Source organism: Tarenaya hassleriana, unplaced genomic scaffold, assembly GCF_000463585.1.
Source record: "Tarenaya hassleriana unplaced genomic scaffold, ASM46358v1 Cleome1, whole genome shotgun sequence".
NCBI lineage: Eukaryota > Viridiplantae > Streptophyta > Magnoliopsida > Brassicales > Cleomaceae > Tarenaya > Tarenaya hassleriana.
Genome location: NW_010960187.1, coordinates 10,088,480 through 10,111,199, shown reverse-complemented (window position 1 = coordinate 10,111,199; position 22,720 = coordinate 10,088,480). Strand labels below are relative to the sequence as shown.

General features: G+C 35.8%; 3 protein-coding genes and 2 long non-coding RNA genes across 5 annotated transcripts; all 5 read right to left on the bottom strand.

Annotated features, from left to right (window-relative positions):
* Positions 1-1,707: 1,707 nt before the first annotated feature.
* Positions 1,708-2,271, bottom strand: LOC104822266. The gene is made up of 3 exons (XR_773157.1): positions 2,163-2,271; positions 1,889-2,081; positions 1,708-1,790 (listed from the first exon to the last, which is right to left on the bottom strand). It is a non-coding gene; the product is annotated as an uncharacterized LOC104822266 (long non-coding RNA).
* Positions 2,272-3,350: 1,079 nt separating this feature from the next.
* LOC104822260 lies at positions 3,351-3,861 on the bottom strand. Its single transcript, XR_773155.1, has 3 exons — positions 3,781-3,861; positions 3,598-3,697; positions 3,351-3,499 (listed from the first exon to the last, which is right to left on the bottom strand). It is a non-coding gene; the product is annotated as an uncharacterized LOC104822260 (long non-coding RNA).
* Positions 3,862-11,479: 7,618 nt separating this feature from the next.
* Positions 11,480-13,102, bottom strand: LOC104822252 (aspartic proteinase PCS1-like). The gene has a single exon (XM_010553402.1). It carries the CDS (start codon positions 13,028-13,030, stop codon positions 11,705-11,707), a length of 1,326 nt encoding a protein of 441 aa, XP_010551704.1. The 5' UTR covers positions 13,031-13,102; the 3' UTR covers positions 11,480-11,704.
* A 2,853-nt stretch (positions 13,103-15,955) lies between these two features.
* Positions 15,956-19,781, bottom strand: LOC104822242 (NADH dehydrogenase [ubiquinone] iron-sulfur protein 1, mitochondrial-like). The gene is made up of 5 exons (XM_010553390.1): positions 19,285-19,781; positions 18,295-18,541; positions 17,856-18,150; positions 17,381-17,755; positions 15,956-17,023 (listed from the first exon to the last, which is right to left on the bottom strand). Exons 1-5 carry the CDS (start codon positions 19,706-19,708, stop codon positions 16,121-16,123), a joined length of 2,244 nt encoding a protein of 747 aa, XP_010551692.1. The 5' UTR covers positions 19,709-19,781; the 3' UTR covers positions 15,956-16,120.
* A 150-nt stretch (positions 19,782-19,931) lies between these two features.
* Positions 19,932-22,279, bottom strand: LOC104825582 (polygalacturonase). Its single transcript, XM_010557941.2, has 4 exons — positions 21,818-22,279; positions 21,229-21,518; positions 20,201-20,382; positions 19,932-20,005 (listed from the first exon to the last, which is right to left on the bottom strand). Exons 1-4 carry the CDS (start codon positions 22,277-22,279, stop codon positions 19,932-19,934), a joined length of 1,008 nt encoding a protein of 335 aa, XP_010556243.2.
* Between the last annotated feature and the right edge of the window lie 441 nt (positions 22,280-22,720).

The window sequence follows — 22,720 nt, the reverse complement described above, 5'->3', positions numbered from 1 at the left end:
TAAACCCTAAACCCTAAAATAACCCTTAATTAACCCTAAACCTAAGAAAACCCTAAATTAAACCCTATCCCTAAATCCTAAACCCTAAACCCTAAACCCTAAACCCTAAATAAACCCCAAATTAAACCGTAAACCCTAAAATAACCCTAAACAAACCATAAACCCTAAATAAACCCCAAATTAAACCCTAAACCCTAAATAAACCCCAAATTACACCCTAAATCCTAAATAAACCCTAAACCCTAAAATAACCCTAAACAAACACTAAACCCTAAATAAACCTCAAACTAAACCCTAAACCCCAAATTAAACCCTAATACCGAAATAAACCCTAAATTAAACCCTATACCCGAAAATTAACTCTAAACCCTAAAATAATTCGTCCACAACCTTAAATCCGAACCAAAATCACCTAAAAATCGAAACAATTGGAAATTTTTTCTGCAAAAATTGGAAACTTACCTCGGTGACGGCGAAGGAGCGGCGGCGGTGATGCGGCGGTGTCGGTGGGGGACGACGGCGCGGTTATGGGGCCACGAACCTAAACTAAACCGATCGAAAAGGGGAAGAAGAGGGGAGACGCGAGTTCGGAAACTTACCTGGCGGCGGCGAAGGAGCGGCGGCGAACGAGCGGCGGCGAAGGGAGCGGCGGCGAAAAGGGAGGGCAACGGTCGAAATGGCTAAGTGTCTGAGGAAGAAGACGATTCGCGATGTTTTTAAGACCATTGCGACCGATTTATTCTGTCGCAATCTGTCGCTGTGTCATTAAAGGGGGAGACACGTGGACATTGCGACTGATTAATTCTGTCGCCAGCTGTCGCAACGAAAAAAAAAGCGGGAGGCAGATTATTGCCGACATTTTGCGACAATGTTGCGACAGATATTTCGGTCGCAACATAATGTAATAATTAAAAAAAATAAAATGCAAAAAATTTACGATAACTAATATTTTGATTTCGAGTACAATATTTGTAATACAAATCGGTATTTTATATATAAAAAAAGTTATTATTAATCAAAAGAACCATATTCAGAAGTTCCTGTTGTTTTTTCGTCCAACTCATCGGTATTATCCTGCTCTTCGTCATTATTGTCTGCAAGTTCTTCAACTACTCCTTCTTCGGCTATTAACTTTCCAACCTCAATCGTGTCTTCAATTTGAAGAATGCCTTGATCGACATCTTGAAGCGGGATTTGTTCATCATTTTCTTCTTGAATAATAGTTCCCCTAGGGTTGATCTTCACGACGGCTCGCCAATCAATGTCTGACCTTCTTGTAATTTTCTTCGGATAAGGGATGTAACACACTTGATCTGCTTGAGAAGCCAATATAAAAGGATCATATTTTCCGTATCGACGTGTGTAACATATGTCAAAAACACCTGTTTTGTTGACTCTGATCCCTCGCATGGGTGTCCAAAAACACTTGTTTTGTTTACTCTGATCCCTCGCATGGGTGTAGGATCAAACCAATCACACCTGAACATCATCACTTTGAGTCCAAAATGACCTGCATATTGGAGTTCAAAAATCTGCTGTAGTAGTCCGTAAAAATCGGGTTCGTTATCAGATGCACAGTACTCTGACCCTTTCACAGAAACACCAAAACTATGTGTCGAACGATGTTGTCCGTGTTCATGTGTGTGGAAAACGTAGCCTCTGGTAAAAAATATAGGCCAACATGTAACACGACAAATGGTTACTGTTCAGCAATTGATCCTTCAACAAAGGCTTTTTGTTTTGCCTTTTTCTTCAAATGGTACATAAATCTTTCAAACGGGTACATCCACCTAAAAAAAATTAAACAATCATCAGTTATGTAAACAAGTATGCATATATATGTCTTATATATTAATTAAACGAAACACAGTAATTAATTATAACGTACCGAAATTGAACTGGTCCACCAAGTTCTGCTTCTCGTGGTAGATGGATTGGTAAATGTTCCATCACATCAAAAAATGACGGTGGAAATATTTTTTCCAGATTGCAAATTACGAGAACTATGTTTTGTTTCAGCATGGTGATATCTTCAAGTTTAAGCGTCCGACTGCAAATCACCCGAAAAAATGAGCTGATCCCTGCACAATAACCACGTATCAACTTTATATATATATAGTTCACATATTAAAAAACAACATTAAAAAAATATATTGACATACCTGATAGACTCTCGTGTACATGTTGTGGAAGTAGTTCTGCAAATGCTATTGGAAGCAATCGTTGCATAAAGACATGACAATCATGACTTTTCATACCCGTTAATTTATTCCCTGCAATATCAACACATCGCGCCAGATTTGAAGAGTAACCATCGGAGAATTTCACATCATCCTTCAACCACTGAAAAAAAATTTTCTGCGCTTCTCCAAATACACGAAAAACTGGAACCGGTGCCTTCCCATCTTCTGTAAGTTCCAACTCCTTCCTCAAACAAATTAATTTTATATCCTTCCTTTAGTTTGGATTGTCCTTCGACTTTTGAGGTACATTCAACACCGTGTTTATGATGTTATCGAAAAAGTTCTTCTCGATATGCATGACATCAAGATTGTGTCGCAACTTGTGATGTCTCCAATATGGCAATTCCCAAAATATACTTTTTTTGTGCCAATTATGATATTCGCCATATCCTTCAATCGGCAAATGACCATTTCCACCGACTTCTGCAGTAACCCCTAACCCATATGATCTCACACAATCATCAATCCGTTCGAATAATATTTCATCTCCCGTCAGTTCGAGCGGACTAGAATCACTTACAACACGATTCTTACGAAAATTCTTCTTGTTTCGGCGCAATGCATGATTCCTTGGTAAGAAACGACGATGACAATCAAACCAACTCGTTTTTCTCCCGTTCGGCAACCAAAATGCGTCGGTCTCATCCATACAGTACGGACAAGCTAACCGACCATGCGTTGTCCAACCAGACAACATCGAGTATGCTGGAAAATCACTAATTGTCCACATCAGCACCGCACGAAGCAAAAAATTTTGCTTTATTGACACGTCATATGCCTCAACCCCAATACTCCAAAGGTCTTTCAACTCTTCTATCAACGGTTGAAGGAAAATATCCAAACTCCTCCTAGGATGTTTAGAGAAATAAAAATTCTCTATTCATACACATGTTCGGAGGTAAATTGTAGGGTGTTAAAATCACCGGCCATAGAGAATAATTTGGACCAGACATCCCAAATGGATTAAATCCATCCATGCATAATACTAGATATACGTTTCTAGTCTCACTTGCAAAATCAGGAAATACCTGTTGAAAGTGTTTCCATGCTAAACCATCGGATGGATGATGCATTTCTCCATCCTCTGACCCTTTCACAGAAACACCAAAATTATGTGTCGAACGATGTTGTCCGTGTTCATGTGTGTGGAAAACGTAGCCTCTGGTAAAAAATATAGGCCAACATGTAACACGACAAATGGGCCCTTGAACTAGCTCATGCAACCACAATGGATGATCTTCTGGTGACGTTCGAATCTGCAAAACAAAGAAAAAATAGGTTGTTTAAATATCAATATATACTTGATCGATCTTAAAAATGGGTATAAAAAAGAAATTTGATGAAAAATTCTTACATATTCTTTTAACCACGTAGCAAACCCTTTTTCTTTAATTTTGGTCAATTCCTCGTCATTTACGTCACCATACATGTTGTATACTTGTTCATCAAAAATCCTGCAAAATAAAATGTAAAAAACTTGTAAATGAATTAATGTAAAAAAATTGTACGCCATAAATAATTAAATGTATAAACGAACCTTTCAAAAGGTAGTACTTCTTCGCAATTCAACAATACAAAAGTATGTACCACATGATAGTCTTTTTCAGATAAGTAGGCATCGCTGGCCTTACCACCACATCTTCCTTTTCTGTCAAATATATGGGGAATATTTGCATTCGTCGGATAAGTAGGACCATCATCGCAATGGGATGATTTTCTTATACTTCTGCTTTTTGTTGGCACATTATCTTCAAAATAATATGAGGTAAAGAATGATATTTCCTCATTATATCGGAGTGTTCGCCGTGTTAAGCATATCATAAAATCTTTTCGCTTCAACATTTGGCTCTTCTTCCATATATGGAGAAGGAGCAACGTTGGGAAATGCATCATTCACCATCTCTGCATATAGATTTCGGTCTTGATCTTCTTGAAAGATCGGAGGTAGCGACGTGTTTTCCACAAGTTGTTCTTGCATTTGTGAAACACGTGATGATGACGACGTATCATACGTTTCTCCATGAGCCAACCAAACATAATAGTTTGACATAAAACCTCTTCTATAAAGGTGCTTACACACTTCATACTGACTTCGCCATCTTTTATTCTCGCATTTTGAGCACGGACATGGTAACTTCGAACTCTCAATGTACGACGTTTGACTTGTTGCAAACGCCATAAAATGTTGTAATCCTTCAGCAAACTCACTCGAGATTTGATTAGAAGAATCAAATCTATTATACATCCACATTCTGGATGAAAAAGACATTTTTTTGTAAGTATTTTTTTTTTCGTTAACACTTTTTTTTTCCTATCTATGCATCCTCATCGCGCGGGCGATATATGGAGGGACGTTGCGACGGAATTGCGACAGATATATTCTGTCGTAAAATGAATTGCGATCGAAATGCGACAACATTGCGACAAAAGTTAGGTGACATACCATTCACGTGTGTACCTAATTTTGCGACACATCCGTGAGTCGCAAGTCAGTCGCAAATATTGAGCGACTCCTACAGTGTGTCGCATATCGGTCGCATTATATCCGCGACGCATAACATCTGTCGCAAATGTGTCGTACACGTAGCCCGACCGAACATATCTGTCGCATACTGTGTCGGTACATACCGACAGACCATCTGTCGTAAATTATCTGTCGTTTTCCGTCGTATTTCTGTCGCAAATACGTGCGACAGAGATAACGGTCGCAAACGGTCGGAAATTTGCGACAGATTTTGCGTCCAAGTCCGACAGAAATATTTTTCCGAGATTGTGTCGCTTTTTAGTCGCGGTCTGTCGCAAATTTAGTTGCGACTGAAAGTTCGGTCGCAACAGGTGTCGCAAATTTCAGTTTTTCTTGTAATGTAAAGCTTAATGATACACGTTGGAACTTGGAACTATATTATAATCCTTGGAAAAAAATTTCTAATGCTTATATGTGAAACCACTATTTTGTCTTGTAATCCATGGTGATAAATATTTTGTTGAGAATAGAATTTTAGATAATGAAAGAATGTGATATCTTTTTTAGTACAATCAAATTAAGTGACATTTTAATCCAAACTTTCGCTAGTTCCTTTGGGTTTTGGTGAAGCCCACATAGCATGTGCAGTCCATTCATTATATTTCCGATTGATTTTTGTGGCACAAATATTATTATTGGGCTTATATATGTTTCATATCAAACAGCGCACGAAATATAAAATATTTGGACTATAAATACACACACGCCTGTATATTATGTGTTTGTATGCCTAATCATAAATAAATTATGTTTATGGAGGGAATTAGCTTGCAAGTATTATGATCGTACATATTCGTGTGTGTGTATATATATATATATATCATGTATTTCTATGCTCAATCATAAACTGTGTGGATGGATTTAGATTATCAGTATTGGAACTATATATATATATGTACGCATATATATATATATATATATATATATATATATATATTATGTTTATATGCCTAATTATAGATGGATATAGACTAGTAGTATTGGAATCATATATTGATGTGCAATATAAAATTGCATAGGTTATTACATATCTTCGTATCATTTTTATAATTGGATACCGTAAACTAAAATTCAATCTCATTTGTGGAATCTAAAATTATTAAGTAATTATCCGAATAATTAAAGATGTAACCTTAGTTCTGCGCTCTTACGAAAGCATAATCAGCTTTGTGATGTATATGAACACACATATATATATATATATACACACATGCACACATACATCTGGCATTAAATACATACATATATATATGTAGCCGAACACATGCATGTTGATTGAAACTTGCTTTCAGAAATTCAATGAGAACATGCATACAGAATCTTGAATTCGTATTGAATTGCCGGTACCAAATATTCGATACAGTAAAAAAGTTCATAGTGATGGGCCCTCTAATGTCATTTGATGCGTAGTGGGTTGGTAGGTTTGAACTTTGAACTAAAGTTTACATACATACATACATACATTTTTTTTTTACAACGGAACACTTTAACTACTATCATTCGGATATACTGACTAGATAAATCTCCAGCCTGAAATCAGTCTTTATATATGAATCTTATTGACCCAAAAATTACGCCACCTGCCCAGTGGAGTTGAACACCCAACTTTAAAAGTGCATTGCACTATCAAATTGACCACTAAACTACTCTTTGGTGGATATATATATATATATACATGCATGTATACATACATACATGTATACATGCATATATACATACACTTATTTTTCTTTCCTTCCACTCCTAGTTACAATTGGCTACAATTTTATTTCTTCCATTTTAATTGTATTAATGTTTATTAGCATTGAAAAAAAAATACTAGAAGCAGAAACCCATCTCGGTGGGTCCAAAGAGTAAAATAATATAAATGGCTAATAAAATTAGTTGAAAGAAAATAAAATATTAAAAAAAAAGGAACATTCTTTTTTGGGGCACTATGCACACCACTTTAGTTTACACGAAGCGCATGGCCTAAAGAAACAATGTGACGGTCCAACGTATCAATTGGTCAATACGAATCGTAAAATATTATTTAAAAGAAATTACTTTCATTAGGAGGGCCATGCAAATTGTGACTTTTTCTTCTTCCATTGCCCCCCTTAATTTCGAAAATAAAATTATCTTTTTTTTATTCTTTTATTTTATTTTGTAAATAAAAGGATCCGCTAATATGAAAGATGCGTCATATAATTTAACTCTAGAGAGAGTTAACTCAGATAAAGAAGGGACCGAAATATATCGTAGTTATTTCCCGTTCATTTTTTTATATATTTTTTTATCAACTAGTAAATTATGCTGCTAGAGATTAGTTAATAAATATTGAAGAATTTAATTAAATATTTGGATGTGGTTAGATTTTTATTCTATAGAATTCCAATTATATTATTATAATATTACCTATTAATGTAATCTATTTATAACATATATTTTTTTATTCAACAGGAATAATAATAAAGAAATTATATAGAGATATTGTAAAAACATGAATAAAAATATTATAAAAATTTTTAAAAAATCATTTTAATGCTGTCATTAATTTAAATCCCCACAATAATAATTTTCAATACTTCAACGATAAGTTAGTGATCACTCGATTATTGCAATTGACACTTGAACCTATGGTTGATCCACTTAATGTATGTTTTGGGCTGCCAAAGTCAAATCATATATATATGTACTATGTGTAATATATTTATATATATAAACCTCGAACGCCAACTAACCAGAGAAAAAAGCTCACCAGCTTTTGGCGATTAAAGTGGGCTTAATTAATTAATTAATTAATTACCAGCTGTAAACTTGCATGAAAACCATACATGCATGCATGCATGCTTATATTCAAACGTGACGGACAAATCTCCACACAACACATATATATATATATACACACACACACATTCATATACATATATATATATACATGCATGATCTAATAAAGTCGTTTTCAAGCTTTTTTTTGGATTGAAGTGAAGTTTCAAAGGGCGTGCGTGTTTGTTTCTCGAGAAAATTTATTGACCTCTCTCGCTTTCCTTTATTTTTCTTTTCTCTTTTCCAGCTGTTCCATTTGTTCGTTTCCATCTCTTGCTACCACTATTCCATATAAATTGCTATTTAATTCATTTCTTTTTTTTTTCTTTAGAAAATTCAAATACAGTCCAAATTGTGAGTCAACCTCAAATATTTTTCACTTATTATATATGTAACCCAACTGAACTTAATAAAATATAATCGAATATTATCTCAAAACTGTTTAAACGTTATTTTTAGATTAAATTAAATAAATTTGAATTGAATGTAAAAATAATCGGCAATCAGAAACAAAATATTTTTAAAAAAATATTTATTAAGTTAAAGTCGAATGCAAAATTGCTCCAGATAGAATTCGAATTGGATTGCGATAGCATATAAATACAACCAGTTTAATTTTATAATATAATCGTATCTTAAGCTTTTTTTAAAGTTTAATGCTTTACTTCTGGTAATCTGAAAGCATATGATTAAAACAAGTCAACTTTTGTTTTTAATAAACACTTGATTTACAATGATTATGCCAACTAAGAGGAGTGGGCCTTCGTGTTTAGTTTACACAAAGCGATATATAATTAAATAATGATAAGAAAAGCCGACACGTGGGGTTTTACCCTCTTGGCTGTTTGAGATGTGGAAATAAAAATAAAAAATTATACGAAAACTGTAATCAACACAATGATCAAAAAACAAAAAACAAAAAACAAGAAACAAACAATCTTTAATTAATTGATACGAATATAGATGTATTGGAGATTGTCGGGAATGTGAGAATACAAAATCCAAAGCTTCGACCGTCGGAAGAATTGGAACTAAGCTGTCGGCTACTCGGACAATCCTTTAATCTCCTCAGCTTTGGGCCCATTTTCGGCTCCATCATATGATTCAAATTTCAAAAAAAAATTTAAAAAAACTTCGGTTTTCATGCATGTATGCATGTATGTATGTATGTATGTATGTATGTATGTATGTATGTATGTATGTATGTATGTATGTATGTTGTATGTATGCATGCATGCAGAATGAAATGTTTTTTTTATGAAATGTTAAATGAAACCCTAAACAAAATTTCTTAACTAAATAAACAAAACTTCGTAAAATCAGTTGCCCTCGAATTTACTTATAATGGATTTGAACTAAACCATTTCTTTAGATGGCTATGCTCCATTTTCTTGTCAAGGAATAAATATGACTTCTTTACTGAAATTTGGCTAATCATTTATGGTAATTAAAAGAAAAAACGATATTTAAAATTTCGTTTTGCTTCACTTCATTATTTTTTAATTAAAAATTTTTAATTAAAAATTATATCAAATCAACATTTATTTCAAATATTCATTCAAAAGATATCATAAAAATAAAAGAAATCCATTTTACGTCTACGTTTCTAATTATTTTATAGTTGTTTTTGTTTAATTAGTTTGATTTTAAAATCAAAATTAATATCTTTTTATTGATTTAGTGAATATATCCACCCTGCATATATTTATATCCCATCGCATTTAAATTAATTTAATTGAAAATAAATTAGAAGACGAAAAAGTAAAATAATAATTAATGTTAATCTAACAAACGGGTTGATTCATGGGAAAGAAAAGTAGAAGCCGAAAGATGACAACTTTGGATTTATTCATTATTAATTTTTTGATTTTGCCCGTTCTTAATTTTGTTATATTTTTTTAAAAAAAGTGAGTTTTTGGAGTTTGCAGACAAAAAAAAATAAAAGTGAAAAACGACAAATGCCGTGTCCGAATGGTAATTGATTTGTTTTTCTGCTCAAATTCATCATTGTGTGACGTCACTGTCTTCTTTATTTGCTTCATGTGTTTTTTTGTTACATCTCACGGATTTATCATCTCTTTCCCTATTTTCCTTATTTTTTAATATATAAAAATTCTGAATAATTCAAATTAATTTGTGAAATCTTGTATCATGTGATGCCGATTTCGGTTTGTCTTGTTACAATAAAGAAAATACAAAACCCAGTCGGTTTGTTTGTATTCCCACTTTTTTTTTGGACAATTAAGGATTCCATTGCAAACAAGTTATGCAACTTGTATAATCAAATATATATATAAATATATAAACATATTATCTCTATCTTAAAATTTGATTATATTTTGATTTTATAATTTCTGGATCCAATTATTTTGTAATTTTGAAAATAATATTAATTCGGTTGTATACCAGTTTTTTTATTTGAACTCTCTTAGGTTTAAACTCGATTACGATTATACGATTAGAAGGATACCTATATCTTAAAAAGGATTGTATTTTTATTAAATTATTTTGTTTTTTTATATATAGTCTGAAGTTAATTCAGATTCGAATGAATTTTGTTTCAAAATTATTATTTTGTTATATGATTATATGGTATTGTATTCGGATAATCAGAATATTAATATTATATGAATTTAAAGTGAATACGCGTCGGATATCTGAAAAAATCGGGATATTTAGATTTGCATATGAAAGGTTCGAATATCTCATTTTGAGATTTGTATTCGGATTCAAGAGTTACGATTATCTGAAGTAATGAATGGGTATTCGTGAATATCCGAATTCAGATTTATTAAATATAACAACATTTATGTAGGAGATTAAAAAAACATTGTAATTATAAAGATTGATAATGAGGTAAAAAATTGAGATAAACAGAGATAGTGATAGATAAATAAGAATAAGTTTAATTGTTTTTAGTTAATGTTGAAAAATGAGAAATGATTTAATTTAAAATAATTATATTTTATAAAAATATTATAAAGGTGTAAGGTATAATTATTTATAATAAAATTAGTCAAGTATCCATATTTATCCGTTTTGTAAAATTTTATTACCCAGATTTGAATTTGTGAATATTTATAAATTCGTATTTGAATGAAAATGAATATATATCCATTGATACCTGATTTTCGGGTAAATTTGGCCAATCCTAATTTATGAACTCATGCATACGAATTGTTTAAAGTGGTTGGCAGACTGATATGACAAAACCGTACCAAAATATGAAATTTGAAAATCAATGGAATATTAAAATGTTTATTTTGAATTGGATAAATTTTTTTATTATATCGTCTACGAACATACATATATATATATATATATACCAAACAGCTATTGAGACAATATTAATCATTTGAATAACAAAATCATAGACTATTTGGTCTCGTACTCATATATCATAGAACTCCTCAGACTTCAAAAAAAAATGTTGTTGAAGATCCATTGGATTGTCCTTACAAACACGTACATGTATTCAACAAGTTACTAAAAAAACATATTAAATATTTCATAAAAGAATAAAAATATCAGATAATATTTTATAGTCGGTCGATTTTCTTTATTTTTAAATGTTAAGGTTATCATTTTTGTTACACAATGGCCTACGAGATGGAAACTTAGGTTAGAAGACTAAATACACTTTATTTTTTTTAATTATACAACTTTTATATAGTTTATGGCTGGTGCGATTCTTATATTTGTATTTCATCTTTATATTGTTTTTTCATCCCTATATTCTTTTTTTCGAAAATTAATTTTTGCTTTTTCAAATTTCATAATCAATCGACGTGGACCCTAAAATCTATCATTGACATACATAAATCTTTCAACAAAAAGCAGACTGAAATTCTCATTTTATTTACAACAGTAGTTTTTTTAAAAAGCAAAATGATATTATTATTTAGATATTTGTAACAAGATATATTGACCACATAATTAATATACAGGTGGTGGTGGTACACCGAGTTAATATATACGTGACCCTTCTTGATTAATATTACATTAATGCCCCTGCACATCTGCTTTAAGAACCTATGTCCTTTTGGGACCCACAGTCCCTACATCAAAACTGATATACACCGTCCGATCATTCTTTTAGATCATTACACGTGGCGATATCTGAATGTTCCTAAATTGATCTGCTGCAATCGGCCTTACCAAAACCCACTCTCCTATTGGTCACATCGAACTCAACCCAGAGATTCTGCTGATGAACGTTACCGATTATATTGCTTGCTGCTCCAAGCATGCTCGACCGTCCGATTGCGAGACAGTGGACCCCACCTCCAACGTGGGTCAAAACCCTCTCTTTCTCCACGAGGATCTCAGCGTTTCTCCCGAATTCAAAGGTGAGATCGCCTATGGACCGTCCGATCTGAATCGGGTTTCCGACAAAACACATGTCAGCAGACCCACCGTACACGTAAGCCCTCTTTAACATGGGCCCCACAAGCCTCACGATCTCTTCCCTCACTCTGTCGTAAGCTTCGTCGACTAAATAAGTGAACTCGGATCCCGAGTCGACCATGGTTTGACCCGACCCGCCTGCGTCTGGCCGGAAAACCGAAGCCGATATGTTCAGTTTCTTCGGTCCGATTCTGATCCCTTGCATTGGAACAGTGTAAGCAAGTGGGTCTAGGTTCGGCATGCGTTGACTTTGAGGAAAAGTCAACAGCGACACGTACTTGAACGCACGAGAGTTCGGGTTATCGCCCAGGTAAAACGACCCGGTTGGCTCGGATCCGGGTCGGGTCGACGACCTAGTCGGGATACAGTATGAGAACTTGGATATCTTTGCCTGAGAGATGAAGGAGAGACGTCCATGGTTCATTCCCAAAATACCCCTGTCGTCGCTGGACTCAGTGGCGCAACCGAGGATCAAAGGAGGGGTACTTTGGGTATTTGAGAAGGTGAATTTTTCTCTGACGAGATTGCCCTCGGCGAAGGTCCCATCGGCGTAGAAGTAGGAGTAGTGGCAGAGGCGGTTGGAGTCGCAGGACGTGGGGAGGGTGAAATCGGGAATTCGTGGTTTGCAGAGTGGATGAGAACACGGCAAAACGGAGAAGGACGAAGACAGCGACGGATCGAACGAGGTTGTCGGAGGCGGCGGAGCTGGTCTCTGTTTCCGGTGGCACTGGATCCATGAGAGTTGGCTCCCGGTGTCGAGAACCATCTGTTGGGTCTGTGGAGGAGTTCCGATGGGGAGAGACACGATGAGAGCCATCGAGTATTTGAAGTCTGACCGGAAACTGTACGGAGACGACGGCTGCGGAGTTGTTCTCCGGCGAGGGTTTTGGCCTGAGACAAGAGAGGTTTCGTAGGCGGAGGAGTTGGTCGGAGACAGGCGGAGAGAGGTGAGAGGGACGTGGAGAGAGAAAGAAGATGAGAGAGACAGTGAGTTGCAGAGCATGAAGAAGAAGAAGGAGAAGAAAGGTTTCGTGATTAGTGGATACATTTTCTCAGAGTGAAGAGAGAATGAAAGATATGGGGAGGTCAGTTGCAGTGAAGGGTATGTGTGTTTATATATACACACACGGGGGCACATATATGTAGATGCGTATGTACATGTGTGTGTGTCTGAGGGAGGGACATCCAGAAAATCTATTTATTAAAAAAAAGATATTAATTATTTAATCGATTATATAATATTATTTTCAATAACCAACATTATTTTTGTTCATTTCCAGAACCTAACTGATCAAGTATTTAGCATATTATTTAAGTATTGGTCACTTGTTTCCATCATACCGTCTAACTTATGTTAGTTTAAGCAATTTTCTATTATAAATAATAAATAATGTGTTGATGCGAAAAAAACAAATTATATATTATCGACAACAAATACTAAATAGTATGATGGAAAAAATTTTGTATTTTAGTATGTAAATATGATATTTTCGGACAAACAAACTATGATTTTTTTGGTATAATTATATTCGCGTTATCCAGATTTGAAATTTTGAAATCAAAATTTGCATAAATTATATATACGCTGATTCATCCATTTATAATACAGTCGAAGATGTTGAAATTATGGTTACATTGTCCCAACGATTAAAAATAGGTTTGAAGATATCCACTTTCCAATTCCGATATGCTTTTATGCGTTTTAATACGAATTATAAATATTTTTTTCTCAAAAATAATTTATAATCAGACACAATCGTTTATTAAAAGCGAAATTTAAAATAAAAATAAAAAGTAGTAAATTAAACAAAGCCACGTAGCACTGGACACATCAACGGCGGGGAGACCAAAGAGAAGATGACACAGATGAGCGAGACGCGGTTTCTCTTTTCTTGTTCCAAAAAACAAAAAAGAAAATAATTATGGAGTTTAGTGAAATGTGCGAAAATCATTTTATTTTTAATATGTCTCACTTTTATTTTATTTTTAATTTTTGTGGTTACGCGTTTATATTTTTAACGTGTGTGGTCATTAGTTTCTCTGCGGTCGTATTTATTTGATGGATTTTCCCTTATCTTTCCAATTACGTTACATTTATTGGTGCGAAAAATACAACCGATGAAAGGTTCTTATTTTGTTTGCAATGAAACGGACGATTTTTTTTTTGTAAGTCCACGTTCAATTATATATATATATATATATATATATATATTGAATCACATCATATTATTCCGGATTAATACTATATTTTTGGAGTCAAAATATTACTATTAAAATTTTGTTGTTTCTCTTCTCAGTTGTGATTTGTTTTATAACTGGTTTAAAAGGTAATTATTTTAACTATATATATATATATATATATATATCACTAATAATTTTGTATAAAACAAATCCCGCAAACCCATGTATTTTTTTTACCTAACACCAAAAAAACATCCACTTATATGATTTGATCAAAGATCGACTCGTATATTCGAACCGATTTTAACCCAATACTTTTGATAATCTAATAATAAAATAAATAATAATAATAACACATCCACTATCTTATTTAATCACATCATTTTCCATGAGGTGTCGAAAACTTGCAAGACCCATCACAAGTTGCATGGAATAGGGATGGCAATGGAAACTCCAATTGTAATTGACATCGACACCACCATCATCTTCATCTTCATCTTCATCTTCGAGCGCATTATTTCTTTGACCCTTACGAATATGTTAAAATTATATTAAAAATAATTAATGCACATTTTCTTTTTCAATGGTAATTTATATTGTTCTATTAAAATCATTTTATGTTCTTTATATTTGTTTCAGAATTCTCTCTGTTTTCCTTTTCAATTTCCTTTTTCTCATATAAAATCTATTTGCCATGAAGCTAGAGATTCCGTTCATACCCCCTTTGGCATGAAATCAAAATGAAGAGACAATGATGCTCTTTTTTCCTTATTTTAGTGATTCTTTGGATCATTCGGCCGTTTCCAATTTCTTTTTCCTTTTTTTTTTTTGTAATCAATGAACTGTTTTGGGTGAATAAAATACAATAAGTGAATCAAGATATTCTATTAGATTTCATTTTTTTAAGCAAAAATAGATATTATAATTTTATTTTAAAAAAATTCGAAAGATAATCATAGCTTCAATTTAAAGAACCGACGAACTTTATAAATGACTAATTTGAAAATTAAAAAAATATAAATAAAAATATCCTGTGATCACCGAGAAAAATAATGAATAAAATACAATTCAAGCCAATAAAAAATAGTAACAAAAGAGAGAAATGTGTAAATTTCAAGAAATAGAAAGGGAGAGAGAAATTGGGTGGTGGTCCGACAGGGACTGGTGAAGCATGGATTATGTGATCTTTGATGGCCGAGAGGCCAACAACGCACACGTTTTCTGAGTTGTCTTTGTTTCTCCCCAAAGCACTTCCGTGCAATCATTTATTGTAACTCGCCATAATAAAAAATAAAAATAAAAATATCTTCGGGTTTTGATTTTGGTTCAACCGTTTGTTATGGTTACAAATATATATTTTAATTTAATTTAATTACATTCATTCAACCAACGATTGCGCGATTGAAACCATTAGAATGGAAGTTACCCTAGATAGAGAGTTATTGATACAGAATTTTGGTAATCATGCGTTCAAAGCTTCATAATTTATACTAATTATTTTAGTACTATTGTATTCTTTTTTTTATAAACTTCGTTAATCATCATGCCTGGTTGGAAAAAAATGACGTCATCAACTCTACTATTACTTTGGGAATTAATATTCCGTAATTTGGTTTAGAGATTTATATTTATCGGTATTATTCAATTATATTTCTTCTATTTGTATATCCATTTTTTTTTTAAAAAAAAGATGTTCTCCCCATTTTTTCAAACATTTTTTAATTTAGCACTAGGAAAATCATTTAAATGGAACTTCGCATTCTCTTATGAAGGTGTTTCAACGGTCCAATGGTTATACATTAAAACGTTAGAGATTTTGCATTGCATTTCAAACCAAAAAGAAAGAAAAAAAAACTAGTTAAGTTTATTGCAAACACAGTGATGAAAGCAAAGCAGAATCCGTACCTTTTATTTTCTGATCGAATAAAAAAATTAGCAAAGTGTTTTTTAGGGGGGCTCATTTCTTCAGGAGCAAGGCACTGCACTGAGCCATGATCTTAGACGCTCTCGTGACTGAGTTCGTCATGTAAAAGTTCTCGACCACTGGCTCGAACGGCTTCGACCTCATCGTCTTCTCCTTGCACTCTGGTTTCAACCCTGGCCCGAACCCCGACGGCTCCCGCTCGTCTACCCTCACCAGGTTCGGAGCCACGGTCTCGATCCTTGCCCTGATTCCGTCAAGCGACTCGTACGGAAGCTTCACGCCCACGATTTCGGATAGAGCCCTGATGATCTTCCAGTCGTCCCTGGCGTCCCCGACTGTCGGGACGGCGGGAACCGTCTGCTGGGCGCAGCCCTCGGTGTTCTCGTATGTTCCTTCTTTCTCGGTGAACGCTGTTGCAGGGAGGATCACGTTCGCTCGGTATACAGCGTTGTCCCCGTGGTGACCTTGGTAGACCACGAATGCGTCTTCCGGGATCTTCCCGATGTCCACGTCGTCTGTTCCCATCAAATAGATGAATTTCGCTGACTCGAGGGCTTTCTCGGACATTTGAATGAGGCCGAGGTCGAGAGCAGCGGCTTGGGCAGCATAAAGGAGGAGGAAGTTGAGCCCGTTCCAGTCTGGTCGGACGACGTTGTTGGATTGTGCGATGGATTCGACGGCGGAGAGTATCGCTTCTCTATCGGGTCTGGTGAAGAGACCGGAACCAAGGAGAATAGCCGGGTTTTTGGCATTCTTGAGGGCGGAGCAGAAGGGATGACGGCCCGAAACGATTTCCTCGAGGGTCTCGGGGCCAGTACCGAGGTGTTTACAATCGTAGTTGAAATCTGCGGGTGGGCCGATGTAAGCAACCTTGGCGTTCGATGCACGGACTGTCTTACGGATTCTTGCGTTCACCATTGCAGCTTCAACTCTCGGCTGAGGAATAACCAAAAGGAGAGACGTTAAAATCGGTATTCCAACTTCTGTATAGTCTTAAGGAGATACATCCTGCGCGAGGAAACTAGAGCGGGCAAAAAAAACCCGAATTTTAAAAACCTATTGAAATCTTTTAAAATTTCGGGTTTGGATTTGGATAACCCGGAAATTTTGGATAATCCAACTCCTACTATATGCTATATATTTGAAAAAGTTTAAAATATTGTATTTAAAATCAGGTTAAAATATTGTATTTAAAATCAGGTTCAGGTAACCGAAGATACTCGAAAAATTATCTCGGATACCCAAACCATGCCTACCTCACTGGAAACCGATACAATACGAGAGAAAACTCACCTGGGTGCCGACGAGAAGGAAGAGATCTGCGTTCTCGAGTCCATTGATGCCAGTGTTCATAAGATATCTGTACCTAAGATCAGCATCGAGGCCAACACCATTTCCTTCACACCAGACATTGTTCGATCCCATTCTGTTAACAAAATCCTTCAATGCCATCATGGATTCCGCATCCGAAAGCTGACCCGCTATGCCAACGATCTCATCGGGCTTGACTTGATGAGCTATACCCGCCACAACAGCCAAGGCATCACGCCAGTTCACTGCCTTGAATCTTCCATCCACGTCCCGAATCATCGGGTCACTCAGCCTTTGCCTTTTCAGGCCATCATAACAGAACCGAGTTTTGTCAGATATCCATTCCTCGTTAATATCCTGTGACGGGAGAAGCACACAGGCTTTACATGCAATGTCAATGGATGGCATAAATTCGAGTGAACTATTTATCACGACCATAATCAAGGAGTATATATACCTCGTTGAGCCGAGGAACGATACGCATGACCTCGGGACCTCGACTGTCAACCCGGATGTTGGATCCAACGGCATCATTAACATCAATGGTTTCTGTGCCTTTCAACTCCCAGTTTCGAGCTTTAAAGGCAAAGGGCTTTGAGGTTAGGGCACCAACGGGACAGATGTCAATAACATTACCCGAAAGTTCACTGGTCATAAGCTTTTCAACATAAGTTCCGATCTCTTCTCCGCTACCACGGCCTAACATTCCAAGATCCTGAACACCAGCAACTTCTGTAGCAAATCTTACACACCTGTGATATGTACATGAAACCAAAAAAAAAAGAAAAGAAACAAACTTTGGTTAATAGGATACTTTACAAAATATTCTCTCATGGTTTAGATATGGAAAAATCACTGATTCGTTCATATGTAAAGCTAACTATCAGGTTTGTAACCTTGTACATTGAATACACCGAGTCATAACCGTCTTAACAAGAGGACCGAGATTTTTATCGACAACGGATCTTTTCATCTCGGTAAAGCGGCCTCTGTCGGATCCAAAAGCCATAGACTGATCCTGAAGATCACATTCTCCTCCCTGGTCACAAATTGGGCAATCCAAAGGGTGATTCATCAGCAGAAATTCCATCACTCCTTCTCTCGCCTTCTTTGCCACCGGTGTGTCAGTTTTGATCTTCATCCCTGTTAGACAAAGACGCCGATAAGTCGAGCACTACACTACATTACCGCTGAAGCAAACAATCGGACTCATGCAGCTGCAATCGTAAGAAAGAGCTGCATGAAAAACAACACTCGATATCACGAATCAAAACTAAAGCAGACAAAAGGCAATAAATTCCAGAGAATCCTTCAAAATTACACTTCAAAGCTGAAGAAAAAAGAGCAAAATATTATGAAGTATGTTATAAAATCATCAAAAACAATGGGGAAGAGAAGCTGATACGCCGTATGAACAGACTCCAAAAACCAAGAGTTAAAAGAATCTTACTGGCCGGTGAAGCAAAATCTACTTGCATATGCACAAAATTCAGCACCAGTTCAGGTAAGAGTACAGGATCCGGAGCTGAACAAAGGGTAATAAGATGCAACAAAGGATAACAATTTCATAATGTGCCAATTGCCCTAAAAGCTCTAAAGCTCTCTCTCTCGTTATCGTCATCATCATCTTCACGCCTAATCATATGTTAATGGGTAACAAACAAATATGCCATGAAATATCAGCCGACACTCCATTATATCCCATTTCACGTATAGTCAATAAATCTAGAAATAGCAGATATCTAACATAGCTCCAAATCCCAAATTTTTCTAACATCAACAAAATATATCGGAGTAACCCAAAACCTCCGTCGAATCCCATCAAACAACCCAATAACTTCTCAAAATCCATTAAGAAAACTGAAATGGAACTTCACTGAACTAACCGGGAAGTGCGGGCATGGCACACGACGCGACAGGCTTCGGCGACTTCTCGACCTCAACAAGGCACATACGGCAGTTTCCGGCGATCGACAACCGAGAATGGTAACAAAACCTGGGGATGTCGACTCCCGCGACTTCGCAAGCCTGAAGAACCGTGAACCCTTTAGGGATTTTGACCGGGTACCCATCAACGAAAACTTCGATCGCATCTTCAGGATTAGGGAAATGGACTTGCGCACCGCCTACGGGCTTCCTGGGCGGGAAATCCGGCGTCGGCTCCGGCTGAGCCGCTGCTGCTGCGGATTCAGGGGATTGGAGCTCGGGTTTGGAGACAATGGAGCGGAGGAGGAAACTAGGGTTCTGCGGATGATGAAGGAGGCGAGAAGCAGGTCGGAGAGTTCTCGACGCTAACAACCCCAACCCCATAGTCGCGGATCTGTGTCTCGATCCTCCTCTCTCTCTGCGAATCGATCGATCCCTGTGTCACTCTTCAGAGTTTCAATGGTTCTTCGGTGGAAATGTGGAACCGTGATGAAGTTTTTTTGGGCCTGGATCTTCTGTTTGAGATTATATTGGGCCTCAATGGCCCAATATTGTTCGGCTGCTGAAACGCTGTTAGGAGATGAAACGCCGACTAGGATCGGCACATTTACTCTAAACTGCGGTTGGATGCAAACGCGGATACGTAAACGCAGACCGGCGTTTCAAATGTATTTATTTTCCCTGTAATATGTACCAAAAAACGTAATCTTGCGTTCTTGATTCCCCCCCCCCATCTCCGACAGACCAGAACCAACCTGATCCTTTTGCAAGACATTGATGTGTTGTGGAGATTGGTAAGAGAATTTCGTTGTTTTTGACACGTGTTTTTGTGTTTTATATATATATATATATATATATATATATATATATATATACTGAGAGGAGACTTGACATTACGCATGATCGAGTCCAAGAACCGGACGGTCTGAACAAAACCGGAACTCGGTTTAGCCCATGATTTTATCCTCAGACCATTGTCTGTTCCTATGAACACTGTCTTCTTCACTGTCACGTTCTGAAATCCTTCTTCCTCTAGATCTTTTCCCAAGCTCCCAATGCTGCAAAATATCCGTTAATTTGATTCGATTCAACAAGAACATTACATTATTTTAATCTTTATATATACACATACTAGAACCATTGTTTTAAAGGAAAATCACATATTAATACACAAACTTACAAAAAATCTTAGATAAATGCACCATATCATGGTGGTATTTGGTAGGGGTGGCCAATTCGGGTTTCGGTTCGGATTTGGTTCGGTTATATTTGAGTGCAGTTATTTCGGTTATAGAAAAACCTTAACCATTCGGTTTTTATATAAATTCCAGTTCGGGTTCGGCAAAAAGTTCAGTTTTTCAAAGAAATTGTCAATTTTTTTCTCGGTTTTCTCGGTTATTTTTTATTCGGTTCGGTTCGATTTCGGTTTTTTCGGATTTAAAGAAATCATAACCGTTCGGTTTTGATGTCGGATTCGATTCAGGTACAGTTATATCTTATTCGGTTCGGTTCGGCTCGTATTCGGTTAATAACCGAAATGACCACCCTAGTATTTGGGAATAGTTTAAAAGTTAGGGTTTGATTTCATAGCGGTTTCTGTCAATAATTTAAAAGTTTATAATTTATTTTTATTGTTTTTCAAAAGTTCAGGTTAAATATAAGAATTAAGAAGAGTTTATGTATTTAGTTAAGAATTTTAAAGTTCATGTATTTATTTGAGATTTTGATAGGTTCATGTGATTTAATAGATTAAAAAAGAAGAAACCCTAATGTTTATAACATGTGATAATAAAATGAATTCCTAATGTTTATAACATGTGACAATAAAATGAATTATGTAATACATATATATATATATATATATATGTTCAGTGAATATATACAATTATTGAATTCTCACGTACCTGATTCCATGACCAGGCCCACAAGTGATGCGTTCGACCCACAAATTCTTCGTACCAGGCCCTATGGAGATACAATCGTCGCCGGTTTTGATCGAAGCGTTTCGGATTTCGATTTCCGACGATAGCTGAACGTGAATTCCATCCGTGTTAGGACTTTCTCCCGGGGCTACGATTCGTACATCTTCGATTCTCACGTTTCGGCATCGGTTAACGACGATGTGAAACATTTGGCTGTTCAATGACATTACACCCTTCACGGTTATTCGGCTCGAGTCCACGAAACTCAGCGTCTAAATTGTTTAACACATGAAAACAAAAACATATATAGAGTCAGAAATTGTGTAATGGAACGATTTGAAAGACAATGATGTGATAATTTTTGTTGTAAATAGCCATTTCTATTATATATTCTCGGAATGAATGTATAGAAACTTAACACTTCTGATTGCTTTATGCATTTGTTTTTTATTCAAGAGCTGTCATCAAACCCTAGATCTTATTATTTCCCTGAAACCCTAGGAATCAAAACCCTAGACCTCATATATTTCTTTAAACATTACTTGAAGAGATTCCGGGATTTATATCGTACCGTGGCACCTTCAGGACATTTAACGCCTTTGCCGGCCTTGCAAGACCACAACGATGGTCCCTTGGCGTCGAGGAAACCACCTATGACTGAGACATCACTCACTCGTTCAAAGCCGAGCCAGGTTTCTTCTTTCCCAAGAAACCTATAATCTTCCGAACCCACCAAAGTACCATCAATCCTCATAACAATATTTACGCTTTTGCAGCCTTCACCGTTGAAACGGATTGGACCGACGAGATACCGTCCTTTGGGTACGTAAATAACGGCTGACTCGGCCGATCCGCAAGCAGCAGCCCAAGCATTGGCAAAAGCTTGAGCCGAGTCCACAACGCCGTTATGTTTAGCGCCGAAACTCAAGACGTTTAACTGTTTTGTTGCATGAGAATGTCTTGACAGAGTTAACATCGTCGTTGTAATAACGATGTGGACGTAGAGAAGAATACTTTTGACGTGGCTCTCCATTGTTTGGTTTGTGCTTAAAATTTGAAATATTAATTTGAAACGGGATTAGGGAAGAGATGTGTGATATAACCGAGTGAGGATTGCAGTGCACAAGATAGGTATTTATACATACATATACATTAATAAGTACATGTATATGATATAAATTAATAGAATTAATTAGGGAATTTTTTTTGGATAAGGAGAAAAGCTGGTTGGGTTTCAAGCAAGGTGAAAAAGAAAGAAGCGCGTCTGCATGTATTTACTTCCACCCCAATCGACCTTTTCACATATATATATATATATGTATATATATATGCACTTGTAAAGTTATCTTTTTTTAAAAAAAATATTCGTAATAAAAGTAAATTTTTAAAGAGAAAATGGAAAGAAAAACATTAGGAAGATAATACAACTTGTGCTTACAAATAAGAACGAATTCTATCATAGAAATTAGCAAGT

Coding starts and splice junctions, on each gene's coding strand:
- LOC104822252 (XM_010553402.1), bottom strand. CDS start 13,030: ATGTATCCACTAATCACGAAACCTTTCTTCTCCTTCTTCTTCTTCATG.
- LOC104822242 (XM_010553390.1), bottom strand. CDS start 19,708: ATGGGGTTGGGGTTGTTAGCGTCGAGAACTCTCCGACCTGCTTCTCGC. Junction 18,542..19,284: donor TGCCATGCCCGCACTTCCCG/GTTAGTTCAGTG, acceptor TTTGTCTAACAG/GGATGAAGATCAAAACTGAC. Junction 17,024..17,380: donor TCCTTCTCGTCGGCACCCAG/GTGAGTTTTCTC, acceptor GTTATTCCTCAG/CCGAGAGTTGAAGCTGCAAT.
- LOC104825582 (XM_010557941.2), bottom strand. CDS start 22,279: ATGGAGAGCCACGTCAAAAGTATTCTTCTCTACGTCCACATCGTTATT. Junction 21,519..21,817: donor AATGTCCTGAAGGTGCCACG/GTACGATATAAA, acceptor TAAACAATTTAG/ACGCTGAGTTTCGTGGACTC. Junction 20,383..21,228: donor GGGCCTGGTCATGGAATCAG/GTACGTGAGAAT, acceptor GATATTTTGCAG/CATTGGGAGCTTGGGAAAAG.